General features: G+C 38.4%; 1 protein-coding gene across 3 annotated transcripts; it reads right to left on the reverse strand.

Annotated features, from left to right (window-relative positions):
- Positions 1-505: 505 nt before the first annotated feature.
- On the reverse strand, positions 506-13,592 carry LOC115452429 (interferon-related developmental regulator 2). 3 transcript variants are annotated; one of them, XM_037443030.1, is made up of 9 exons: positions 13,299-13,592; positions 12,012-12,134; positions 3,896-4,140; positions 3,564-3,662; positions 3,197-3,304; positions 2,673-2,855; positions 2,114-2,320; positions 1,957-2,008; positions 506-1,808 (listed from the first exon to the last, which is right to left on the reverse strand). In XM_037443030.1, exons 1-9 carry the CDS (start codon positions 13,327-13,329, stop codon positions 1,606-1,608), a joined length of 1,251 nt encoding a protein of 416 aa, XP_037298927.1. In that variant the 5' UTR covers positions 13,330-13,592; the 3' UTR covers positions 506-1,605. The 3 variants fall into 3 exon arrangements, with proteins under 3 accessions (XP_037298927.1, XP_037298928.1, XP_037298926.1); XM_037443031.1 differs by having other exon boundaries at positions 506-1,811; positions 1,956-2,008; positions 13,299-13,591; XM_037443029.1 differs by having other exon boundaries at positions 506-2,008.
- Positions 13,593-13,806: the final 214 nt, after the last annotated feature.

Genomic DNA, 13,806 nt, shown 5'->3' on the forward strand with positions numbered 1-13,806 from the left:
AGTCTCCGGCCTGTGGATTTCTGAGACATTTCCGATGATATTGGCACACTCAATGAACGATTACGACTACAATATCCTTTTTTGTGCCAGCCAAGTGTAAGATAAGGATATAAATAGCGCCATTCAATGCTTCAAATAGACATAGTATGTAGTAAAGCAGAAGGATGGAATATAAATGCAAATGATTTAATTATTATATTTTATTAGACGGACAGCGTTTCGCCTTATACTAGTGCACACAATTGAATGTTCATTGAATTAAAGCTTTGGGTTTTTATACAGTTGGACGTCATGTCACGAACAATCGACGGCGGACCATAGGCAATGTTGATACTTCTGGCTGACTCAAGTGAAAGTTACGGCATTCAACCTCCGTGGCATGGTTTTGGCTTGGCTTAACACATAGCTGCATGGCTGGCTTTGCTTGGCATGTGCTGTGCCGTTACAGTAGATAAGCTACAGACGAAAGGTAACGAGGATGGGATATTAGAATAAAATACATTGGTTTCTCATAATAAATATAATTTTAACACTCCGTAGCCTAACGTAGAAACAGCGACGCGCGCGGCTAGTACAAATTAAAATAATATTTACAGAGACAATGAGTGGCACTGTCACAACGTGTCCGTCAGGGACCCGTCTATCACAACAGTACAGCGCATTGGTACATAATATATTATTACAATCAACCGTTAAAATAAAACGTATCGCCTTACTCCACAACTTGATTTCTAACGACCGTATCTAAATTCCATAGCACTGTATTTTGAGCTTCGTCGATCATTGCTTTGGGCTTTAAGGAATATCGATACTCTAAGACGTTAATTTGACACTACAATCGAGTTATCGAAACGCAATGTAGCATCAAAGCGAATCGAATAAAAGGCGTTGATGAAGCAACTGTACGTATGAAGTCAAAACATTAGCCACGAAGTCGGCGACGGTAAAAATAAAGTGCTATAGTCCACTATATTTCTCTATCCGAATAAATTCGTGCATTCATCGGCCTCGTTTCTATTAACGGCCGAAAAATAACGAGTTTAATATTATAAAAACGGTCAATTTAACACAAAGTACTACAACGTATAAAACACTAAAAATATATTTTTACTAAAAACATCTTACTGCTAAGGCAGTTAAACTAAGTTCGGAATGAACATGAGCTCAAACCAAGACATGGAGTAAGATATATAATATATTTATACAAAATGATATGATAACGCCTATCGTTATTCTTTGTATATCTTGAAAATAAGGAATGACAAACGTTTGTAACGGGTAAAATATTTTTTTACTGATATGACACGAGAAATTGCCTAGGAAAACATTTTAAAACATCAAATAAAAATAAATTTAAAAGGCGGTTCCAAAGACGTTCCATTCGAAAGCAAATTTCTTTGGTCGTTTTCGAGCACGAGTAACCTAATTTAGCAATTCGAATCTATTCACGAGCCTTACGTGAGAATGAATTGGCTTATTCGTGCGAAATGAACCTATGACGAAGAACAATTTAATTTTTACAATTCATTTAGCCTGATCCGTCGGCGAAAATATTATAACAAATTGTGTCTCATCATGCGATTTTTGCTTTTTAATTAACATTAATTAACACCATAAATCATATGAAAATAAGCACGAGACTTGTAAAGAGAGTGAGGTGTGAGGTGTGAGGTGTGTGGTGCGAGGCGTCGGTGCGCGGTCAGAGCGCGAGCGCGGCGGATCGCTTGTCGCGGTTCTTGTTGCGCGCCAGCGTGCGCGCCTTGCACGCCGCGTTGTTCTGCAGGTGGCGCTGCAGGCGCGTGAGGCGCGCGGCGGCGGCGGGCGGCGCGCCGGGCGGCGGCGCCTCGAGGCGCAGCGCGGCCCGCAGCGGCGCCACGCGCGGCGCCAGCGCCTGCAGCCCCGCGCCCAGCGCGCCCGCCAGCGCCGCGTACGCCGCCACCGCGCGCCAGCCCGCGCACCGCACCGTCTCCACGCCCACGCGCACCGCCTCCGACGGACTCTCGTCGTCCTGACGATACACAACACGTCTCATTAATACAAAATTATAGTTTGTGGGCTTTCAAAAGTACACTAGACAAATCATATAAAAAAAGAATACTTAAATAAAACCCACCTCGAAGTACTTGAGAATGTCCCTGAAGGTGGCGCGCTGCAGCTTGCGGTCTCGCTTGGCGCGGTACTTGTGCGAGTCTCGCGCGAGCTGGTCGAGTGCCGGCAGGAGTCCCGCCACCAGCTCCGCCAGTTCGGGCTCTTCCTCGTCCTGCGCACTGGTGACATGTTCGTGTGCGATGGCTAGCGCAGTACCAGCTGCGAGACGAACCTAAAAAATAGCAATACTTTATTTTAACGAAATTTTTAGTTTTATTTAATAAATCTCTAAACTTAATATACATTTAAAAATATTTTAAAATGCTACTTCTTTAGCTAAATGACAACAAAAGTGAATTAGTAACCTGAATGTGGGTTTGATATTCACATTGTGTAACGTTTGTTTGGACCTTTCTATCGGAATTTGGCCAGTAATAATCATCGTGCGCCCGATCGTAAAAACTAAGAGTATCTTCTTTGCAACATGCTTAAAAAAGTGTGTTGTGCTAACTAACATTTGCAGTGTGGAATTTGTATACAGTTCTATCGCCACTTGAACACCATGTGATGTAGACAGTACTTACCTCGAGACTGCAGGCCTGCAGCAGGTCGGCGAGGCGGCGGAAGGAGGGCGCGGCGGCCTGCAGCAGCGCGCGCGCGTGCTCGGGCGCCAGCAGCGTCAGCAGCAGCGCCCAGCCGTCCAGCGCCGCCGCGTGCAGCGCGCCCGCCTCCAGCAGGCAGCCCGACACCTTCACGCTGCCGTCGCCCTGCAGCACAAACACCAAGTGTTCACATCCTACTTACTTTGTGCTCTATTGTGGCACAACACGGCACAATAATGTGATTGTGAACTTATTAAAAAAAATATACTAAAGTGGACCTGATGTAAATGAAAATGGACGCTTTGATAAATAAAGTGTCATTGAGTTTTTCAAATATAATACACAATATCCAGACTGTCTTTTTGTTACCGTCACTTCTTCTAAAATGCCTTTTGTTATAGAGCCACTATGACACGGTATGACCGTGAGCATTTGTAGTTATCCAGTCAGACACATATTACATTCGACACCCTCCCACCAACTTATAGAGATTCTAGAGTAATTACCTTGAGGTAGCTGCCGCTGAAGATGGTCTCGTACATGCGCATCACCTCCAGGATCTCGGTCAGATCCTCTTCCAGCAGATAGCACAACACAGCCAAGGATGAGCAGCACTGAAATAAATACGAATTATAAATACACTGTTTGCTAGATGTACTGTGTTAGTATTTTGGGTCTGGAATAACACTGTTTCTTGGATGTACAACCAGCTACAAAAGTAGTTGAACAAATTCGAAACTTCAAATTTAAAGTTCAGTTTAATTGTTACATATTTTTTTCTTTGTGTGATGTAAAAACCTTTGATTTTATTTTTGTAAGAATTTGTTCCAAAGTAGTGTGCAATCACACATAGGTGAATGTTTGCGACATTACCTCAGTGCGTGTCTCTAGCGAGGCGGACTTGTCGGCGGCGGCGGCGGCCAGCTCCGGACGGATCTCGTTCACGAACTCCTCCACTCCCTCCTCGCCGATCTGGGAAATGTTATATCTTTATAGGACACTGGAAGTGAAGTGCAAGGCGTTACAATATACTGGGTCCACTACTATGTCAAATCACGTTGGAGCGCCTTACCATTCCACCAACGACTTATACGTCTAATAACCGAAATAAAAAATTTCGATAGCCTTCTTTAGCCCAGTCTCGAAAATAAAACCCTTCGGCAGTTGACGTTAAGGCCCTTGAGAGACTTGATGGTATGCTGTACCTGCAAGGCCAGCAGCGGCGCGAGTCCGGCGGCGGCGCGGCGCTCGCCGTCGCGGCCGCGCCGCAGCGCCTTGGCGAGGTGGTCGGCGAGCGTGGCGCGCTGGTTGCACAGCACGGCCGCGAGGTGGCGCCGCTGCAGCGCGTTGCGCAGCGACACCATGGCGCCCGCGCGCGCCGCGTTCGACCGCGCGCTCAGAGCGTCGATCATCTCCAGCACCTTCTCTTCCAGTTTCTCCTGTTCGTTCTCTGCAAAGTTAATCAAGTACAAATTATTTATAACATTATATACGCTTTTTCCTGTAAAGAGGTGGAAAGACATGAAGGGTACGGTACTTTCAAGGTTTCTAACTTTATTCCACGACAACGACAGAGAGAGTATTAGGACCCAAATTCAATTTTGTATGTATTTTGATATGGATTTTCTGAAGAAAAAAAAGAATCATTTTTATGGACTGAGCGGGTAAACAACTCAATGTTATTGGTTAGTAGACAATATTTCTGGTGTCGGGTTTCTGGCATTCTCGCTGTACGTAACGTAAGCGTTGAGAGTAAAAGATTATAATTTATAAGTAATAAGTATTATTTCATTTCCTACACAATATGATAACACTTCGCTTTCCATTTCATGCAAGAGTACGAAATAACAACATTATTTTAAACGAAATTCAAGCTTCAGTGAGTTTTTTCTTTGATCGCGTGAAGTTATAAATCGAATACACATAAAAAGTGGAAATGAAAAGCGAAATGTAGACGTACTAAAGAAATATCGACTACTGCGGCGTCAAAACCGGTGTTACATATACAATATTTATTGCCATGAACCATAACAATATATTTGTTTTACACCTACGTCACGCATTAACGTCGGAAAATTGAAACAATACACGCGTCTTCCTGCAAATCATATGCCGTTGACCGCACGAAGGACTCGAGACTCGCGTCTAGACGAAAATATTCCACACCAATAAATCAGAATGCCAAATAAGTGCGTGGTTAAAACCCAAGGTCTCGCTCGCGTCAACCTTTTGCGGCTTATCGTTTGCTCGGTACGACTTGACGATAACTTGTGTTATTGCACTTTGTTTTGGGTTATTGATAATCTACAACCATACAGTAGTTATATTGTGTAGATAGGTTTATCTTGAAACGACACGACTTCAGTAGGTAACGATATAATAATCGTACTAGACACTTCGGTAAACCACAGGCCCAGCTGCGATGTGAATCACGGTTCATTCTGGCAGTTTATTCAATGTCAAAGTAAAGACAGTACCAAGCCTTCCTACACATGTATTATAAAACAAAATCAGTCGCCGCGTCTGTGTGAACTCAAAAAGTATACATACAGATTTTGCTGAAATTTAGAATGGGCATAGTTTGACGTCCTAGGAAGGACATAGGCTACATTTTACCCCAAGAAAATATATAGCGAGAATTTTATCCCAAAAAAAATTCATTTAGTGTGATAAATTGCACGAAGCGGCGAGCAAAAGCTAGTACTACACATTTTGAATTCCAAATGCTGAGAAACATCTACAAACTGGATAACGATATCCCTTATATCAATAATGCGTGAGTTTAGCCAGAAACTAAACGCAGTGCAACTGACACGTGCGATGCGTGGATATAGGTTAACGATCAGTAACATTGTGCGGTGCCAAGGGTACTCCGTGACCCAGTGACCACGGGGCTTCGCAATGCCGCTCGTGCGCTCACTGATAATACATACAGCCAATTACTATTGTATACTATTTATAAACTGATTTATTGCTGACAGCAGTCTCATGAGAACATATAGACCGGCATATTTAGTTTGCAAGGAGTTCACTACTATCAGGTGTGTTGCAGACTTGTAGGGCTCCTGGGCCCAGATTCTCTACGGCTATTTATTTTGACAGTTTATACTAAGCATGTAATCTCATCACGTTAATGGGAATTAAACTTAGCATATAGAACACCATTCCACGCTAATTTTACACGGCTGTGTTACGAGTTTACCCTGTCACAAAGGATGTAAGATGTCAGAATAGAAAAATGACCTCTATTATACAAAAATACTTGTAGGAGATAAGGCCACAAGGGGTTCATAACTTAGTAAACGAATTATCAATGAAGAAAACTTATCAGTTACTTTAACAATTGTTCAGTTCTCACTATCGTTCAGAGATAAAATACTAAGTTCATCTGTATCTCGTAGAAGGCCAAAACTGTTTTTATTTATCATTGTTTACTTTGAATAATGCAACAATGTTATTATCTTTTTGTATTTTTTTTTTAAAGAGATAAGTAGTATTAAAGTGTATTTACTCTACTGACCCATTCGCAACCAACGTTTGTTAGTGTAATGGAATAGGACTATTAATCTTATAATTTAGAAACCTTTCCAGTACCGTACCCAGGGCGGAGCAGAGGCACAAGGCGCCGACCGACTGAAGGGTCGCAGAAATGACCAAACCGGTACCAAATTTTGGGTCAAGCATAAACGTCATACTAACAACACTACCTCGGTGTGGAACTTTGTGAGGGAGTCAGCAGTGAACATTCCGAAGCGGTGTATGATTAATATGGCTACCTGTCCTTGGTAGGTACACAGCTAATGTAAACAGAATATTCGACCTTACGACTTTATTACAGGCATTAGATAACAACGCTGCGGTTAGATAAAAAATATCATCGCATCATTACAAGGCTACCAATTACGTATCATATTACATCATATAAAATACTTTACATAGCTTCGATAGTTATGACCTAACAAAGAAACCAATTATAAATCTAGCTTTGTAGATATTCGCTTTGTTTATTTCTGTTGACGAGCAGTGTGGAAGTATTGATGTTCGGCACAAGGTCAGTGAAGCCAGTGTAATTACTGAGTATTGTAATTTGTGGCACTTGAGTACGTATACGGCATTGGTCCGGGTGGTCAGTGCGGTGTGGTAACTTCCAGAATTTACAATTCAAAGGTTGCGTTATAACTTTAGGGGTAGCAGTTTGCCAATCTGCAAGCCACCTTGTCTCTTTAAATATAAAGTAACTATTTACTAAAATCTGTACTTAAACATTAATATTTTTCGGATACCACACATATATTTTACCAGTTACATACGAAACTATGGCAATTAAATTGAAGGTCGTGCAAAGACATTATTTATGAAGAAAGTGTGTCATAGTAGCAAAAGAATGCGTTATGACGTCATTAATCTTCTCGGCCTTTAAAGAAATTACGAGCAATTTACGTGGGTGTTGCACGATCGAAATGAATCTTGTAATGGCAACATGTGACGTCATATTCGTAGAATGGAACATTTTATGGAGTTGGATAAAATCGTGACGTAAATGAATATGAAATAATAATGAAGAAAAAAATTCCACAAGAGTTTAGAATTTATTTTCAACATGAACATCGGCTCATAATATATTGTAATAAAAATAAACTCGGCAAGTCGTAGGTGGACTGGTTGCGTCTTTGCTAACCCCCTTAGGGATCCAAGCTTATATGAAGATTATCTTTATTGCAACAGAGAAATCAGATACTCAATATAAAAGATGACCAAGGACAATAAATATTCTCAAAGATATATTGACGTCACAACCCAAGACTTTAGAAAATAGACATTGTAACCTCCGTGGGCGTTGCACGCGCTTGTGTACTATACGAGAGACAAAGATGCTTACGTAAACAATTCTAAACATTTTGCGTGCACGAAACACTCAGAACACTTTGGTTTAAAAATAGAAGCGCTTCTAGAATCCCATGGATTACCTCTAAATCTATGGATGCATGTTAAAGTGTAAGGACCTTACTCTCAAGAACCCTAGACTGATGAATAAAACATCATAGCTGAGTGAAACATTTTTCTTAATTAAAGGTACAATACGAATAAGATTAGTAATGCTTTTGACCTTAAGGTTATAGCTTAAGGTCCATTTTTCATACAATTTTAAATTTAATACGACGAAATTTTAAAGGCCGAAATATCCATGCATATTAATTATTTTTACGTTTTTCTTTCAACTGCGAGAACTAATCACTAACTAGACGTGAATTTAAATTCTTTACTTGTCAATACTTGTTTAGTTACCCAGATTAAAGGTGAAACAAAATGTATGAAAAATGGACCTTAAGCTATAACCTTAAACTTGTTAACCGGGTAATACATTAAGTGGGTGAAGTTCGAGTAAGTACGCGTACTTCTGACTCAACTACCATCTTTGCCTGTGTCAACTGTCACCACAACTACGCGTACTTTAAAATCTACTCGGCGATACAATCGATTTGATATTTAGCTCGTAACTTCTTACGTGTGACATATTATTGAATAATTGTTTGATAAACGCTTTCTTTTGGTTAACGCAGACTCTTCAATTACACCTTCTTTTCTTTTTTTGTATAACAAAATATGCACAAAAAAAGTAAGTCCATCGTGTGTCGCCGACGAGCTGAGTGAGAATGCGACGTTTAAAACCGCGAGTTTAAAGTTAGTACGTCTATCACCCACATTAAGGTGCAAAATTATCCGCGATGATATTTTTATAACGTAGCAAGATTTTGCCGCAATATGCTAGTTTTGTGTAAAATGCTGCCAACTTTACTTCGGGTCAGTGGTAGGTCGATAATGTCGGTATACTTTGATCCATGATAAGCTAATCGGTGATAAATTACAGTGTTTTTTTCTGGTCGATAGGCATTTAACTTATTGGTCGAGTAATAACTTAGGTAAGTTAAACTTTGATTCAAACTACCCTTCCTTCCCGGTGACATATTTTCGATTCTGAACATGACTTTGACCCAGAATGAAATCTGTGCCCTATATTATGGCGATAGACGCACTATGCCTCGTGGAAAACAATCGTTGTACCGTAAATACTCTTATAATTCTGTCTACCTATATACAGACAAGCGTGATTATTGTTTTTCATACACAACACGTGCTGGCAATATGATAGTCAAAACAAACATTCATACTATACAATCAGAAACTATTTATGTCATTAGATAGAATTGTGATGCATTATTCTTAGAAGGACATAGGTGGTTCTACTGAGACCACGATCGCTAGCAGATATCAATATTCGAGGCCTCAGCGGAATATGTTACAGTCCCCAAGTGCACCAATCTAGGTAGCGACTACCAATAAAACGGGTAATTCCAGTTTGGGTAGGGCAGACGGATGATTCGAAAACCTTCAACTTTTTATTGTTTTTAGGAAAAAACATATAAAATAATCTTTTAAATCGGTTCGTTAACCAGACACACAAAAGGTTAAAGTTATAATATAAAAATCCCTGCGCTAATCTTCGAAGTCGGTAAATCAACCAGGATTTTAATAATCATCGTAAGTAATTTGTAAAGAAGTAATCACAGACACCCATTTATTTGTTTTAAAAATTTCATTTCCGTATACACCAGAATCGAGTTAAAAGAGTTACATTTTAAAGTGTTAATAGGCCATTCATATCCTATTGTAAATGTTAAGCCAAACCGGTAGAACACCTGTATAATTATTTTTGACATATGAATTGCGAATTGGTTGAATGGTGACGTCACAATATACTGAACCGAGCTACTCTATTGAGAGTTTATTATTTTGAAATAAACGTCATTCTTTAGTGTTTACATTTAGACTGTGTCGGAGGCGTGGTTGTATTGTGCGCGCGGCACGACAGTCATGTCCTGGGTTCAAATCCCGAGTCGAGTATTGATATTACTTATTAGGTTTGCCTGCGCATCAGCCTGGAGCCTGGAACTTGTGCCCGAAATGTTGATAGATTCTTCCCTATCACATAATGGAACGGAACATACATGGTGAAAAGTGGGTGCCCTGGTTGCACATCTGCCTGTCCCTTCGGAGATTCAGGTGTGATGTATGTATGTTTTGTTTACATTATGCGGTAAGGTGATTGATCGAATTAGTTGAATGATATCCAAAAACTATTTATATCGTTAGAAACAAACATTGTGACAGGAAGGAGATACGCTCACGTGAGATATGTGATCTAGAAAGCAACTATTATCTAATGATGACTTACGTTAATATGTCAAATTTTAATAAAGAATGTTTTAAATTAAGTCTTAAAGGTTTTTTTTTATTTTAGTCGGTGGCAACTGATATTAATATACCTACTGTATATGTTAATTATAATTTATGCAGTTTTAATCGCCACGTTATAATGTTCAATATCTTTTTATTTATTTTCAACACTTAATATACAAAGAGTATAAAAGCGGACTTAATGGGAAGGCATTTCCTATTAGTCAACCTTTAGGCGGTTAAATGAACGCATACACTGCCTGCCTAGTAAAAATATTCATCAAAAAATTAAAATACTTATAAACTGTCGATTTGTAAACGATAATAATATACCCATTTGCGACAACTATTTACACAGGTTTTTTCAGCTCTAGCATACATGTAATTTATTGTAATTATTTCCGAAACATGTCACTTCCACAACGAAGAAAATTATTATACTTACTCAAGAAACCTAACTAAAATCCTAATCGCCCTAAGGTCGACTGGTAGAAAATGCCTCTGGCAATAAGTCCGCCTATTTACTACTCTGTATATAAAGTGTATAAATAAATAAAATCTATTAATCCGGTTAGATTATCGACGGCTATAGAATTACGCTAATACGCATATAACATCCCCTACTTTTTAGTGCGTAAACGTTCGCCTAGTGATATTTATATAGTAGCATATTTCAGTAATGTACCTATGTGGCAAAGTCGACGCTTATCGCTAAGCGCGGCGTGGCAAGAATTAATTTGTAGAGGTGTTTACATAGCTCAAACTAAATAAATAGTGCAGTAAATTCATTGAGAACTTCACTTCGTTTTGTCAAGAGCAAAGCCTTAAAATATGTTCTTTGCTGGTGGTAGGATATATTTTATATCCCGGATAGCGACCACCGTACACAAGGTGTTAACTCGCCGTAGTGGCCCACGTAAATGTGTCGCGTTCCGGGATCAGCTTGTGTATATCCGATTCCAACAGGCCGGCATAATTGTGACGATTGTCGACGGGTAATCATTTGTCGTCAGTTGAAATTATATTGGACCCCACACCACTTACCATCAGGAGCAGTGGGGTCGCTTTTTCCCATATATAAAGAAATGTTTGGATAAAAATTACTGAGCTCAAAGTAAGGTAGATTCATAAAGGTCACCCCTACCGATCTTATTGACTTTGATATTACAAACAATGACAAACCATCTTTTTATATGGAAACCTGTTTAAACTTTAGCAGAAAATACAATGAATGTTAAGCAGAAAGTAATTTTAAAATTGCAAAGTAACAAAAAAATTTATTATGACTGCCGAGGGATAATCATCTCTCGTCAGTCGACATTCTATTGGACCCCACTCCACTTACCATCAGGAGCAGTGGGGTCACTCAACCGAGCATTTATAAAAAAAGGTTGATGTGATGTGCTTTGTTTATAAAACTGAAAAAAGTTCTGACGTAACAAAGATAAAAAAAGAAAAGTAACGAATTGAGAGTGTCCTCCTTTTTTTGAAGTCGGTTAAAAAGGAGAGGTTAAAGTCTAAAATATGTCCACATTACATAGAATAATAAATTACTAAATATGGCGTGGCATCATAATCCACCTAGAACTCTTGAATATGGAGGATCTACAGGTTAATATTTGTTTGTGGATGAGGTGTCGAAATTTGTGACATTGAGAATGACTTGTATAAGTTCTTGATAATCACAACAGAAAACTTGTAGTGTTAATTATAATTGGATAGTTATAATCAGATGTGCTATCAAACTTGTTTTTAAAGATTTGGTTTAAAAATGTTATTGCCTTCAAATATTGAAATTTGAAATCCAAAAGTTGTATGACCTTTTATCAAGGCGTACCAGTTTTGAGTGAACATTTCTATTATGTTTATAAGTACATTAACTAAAGTTTTTAAGTTAATTACAATTTTATTATTTGTATAAAAAAGGATTTTATTGTTTGTAATATTTAAAACCATCCCATTGAAGTCACAATCTTTCTCATCAGCACTATAATTAACTTAATCCCTTTTACAATATATAATTAAAAGCAACCATTCATTAGATTTCTCAGCAGTTATAATTTTAAAATGATCTTCATCCCTTACCTGCATCATCATGTGCACTCTTGAGGTCTGACTGACCAGATGTCTCTGAACAATTGTCAATGGTCATGTCAATGCCGGCATCCTCGTCTGATGAGTAGATCTTCTCCTCTGTTCTTCTATGCTCTATAATAAAAATTAAATGATTTTTTTTAAACAATACCAGAATCAACTAAAATAACATCTTTGTTCTAATGACTAACACCAAATATAATAAATATAATATTTGTTTACAGTTAGCTTATTTTCCTGCCTTCAAATTACACATATTCAAATATTGTAATATCAAATCTTTAGTGATTAATTCTGTCTACATTAAATTCATATAAATGTATGTGGATGGTCATAACTTTCAATGTTTTGCGAGACATTAGTCACATTGTTTATTATTGGTGGCATCATATTTTGGTATTTTCCCAAAAACTATGACACATAGTGTTGCTGAGATTATTTACAAATGTTATGCTACAATATATTTTTAATTTATATAAATTGCAATAGCATTGTACCAAACAGACTACATGTTGTGAAATATGATACAATTACTTGTAGACAGGTTTTTTGTGTCAACAGGCCATCTAATTAACAGTTTCACAAGTTTCCAAGAATTATATTAGTCCATATGCCAGATATAGGCTTACTTAAACCACTTTATCACAATGTAGCAACAATAGTGACGTAACTTTGTTATGAAACAGACTTGAACACAGCTGGGAAGAATGCATACTGGCCCTTTCACCAGTGCAATGTTATAAAGAAAAAAAAAACATGCCAATTCCTTTTTTAAATACCATGATAATGCTTAGTCACCAACGCTTTGTTTGTTTACCAGGAAGTAACTGAGTTATGTAAAATTATATGATTAGCGATCCAAGATGTGCCAAGGCCAAACATTGCGGGTTTTCTGGAAGGAAATTTTCCTTCTCGGAAAACTTTGGCTCGAACTGTCATTGTGCAATCGGGCATGAATGGCAAGGCGCATGTAAATACATGCCATGTGGGAACGCGCTTGTGAAATTCCTGCAGGTTGTTAAAACGTGTCGATTTCTGTCGAGGTTTGAAAGTATTTGATGTTCAGAAGCGTGATTCTGTAAGCATATGGCAGGTTCGCGGTGTCCAGGGTATTAGCACGGAGTATAATGACCGTGAGCAATACGTAGACGTCACAACGCACCGTCCCGCGGAAAGTCCGCACCACAAGGTCGCCGCGTGATCTCATTCCATACGAATTCCAGACGGTTTCGACACGAAAAAAATCACATATCACTAAAATTTTTAAACGGCACTCACCGAATTTTCCTTTTCTTTTTCCTTTAGGCATTGTGAAATACTGCAAATGAAACTCACTAAACGAAATCTCTAAAATTATATTCACTAATTATTTTATACTACGTTTGTCACTTAATCAAGACGGCGAAAAGTTCAGTATATCAGTTCTTAAAGAATGATTTGGGCACCGAATGTAACATAAAACTAAAATTTCATAAAAACTTTTTAACATGTTTAACCGTGTAACATGCACACTTTACTTCGCTTTGCGCAATGCGCTGTCACTTCAGGGACCAGACAGGAACTTTTATATCGCCATCTTGTTCATTTGAGTTGCCACTGCAAAAAAAATATATTTTATTATAGATTTTCCTCATTCATTTATTTGAAAAGAAACTAGTTCAAATAATTATGTATCAATAGGTAAATATCTGTATCTGCATTAATATATAATTATAATTCAACATTTATAGAATAAAAAGAAAACGAATAACTAAGCTGCTACTGAAAATGAAATTATGATTGAGGA

The sequence above is a fragment of the Manduca sexta genome, chromosome 26 (genome assembly GCF_014839805.1).
Source record: "Manduca sexta isolate Smith_Timp_Sample1 chromosome 26, JHU_Msex_v1.0, whole genome shotgun sequence".
In the NCBI taxonomy this organism is placed as follows: domain Eukaryota; kingdom Metazoa; phylum Arthropoda; class Insecta; order Lepidoptera; family Sphingidae; genus Manduca; species Manduca sexta.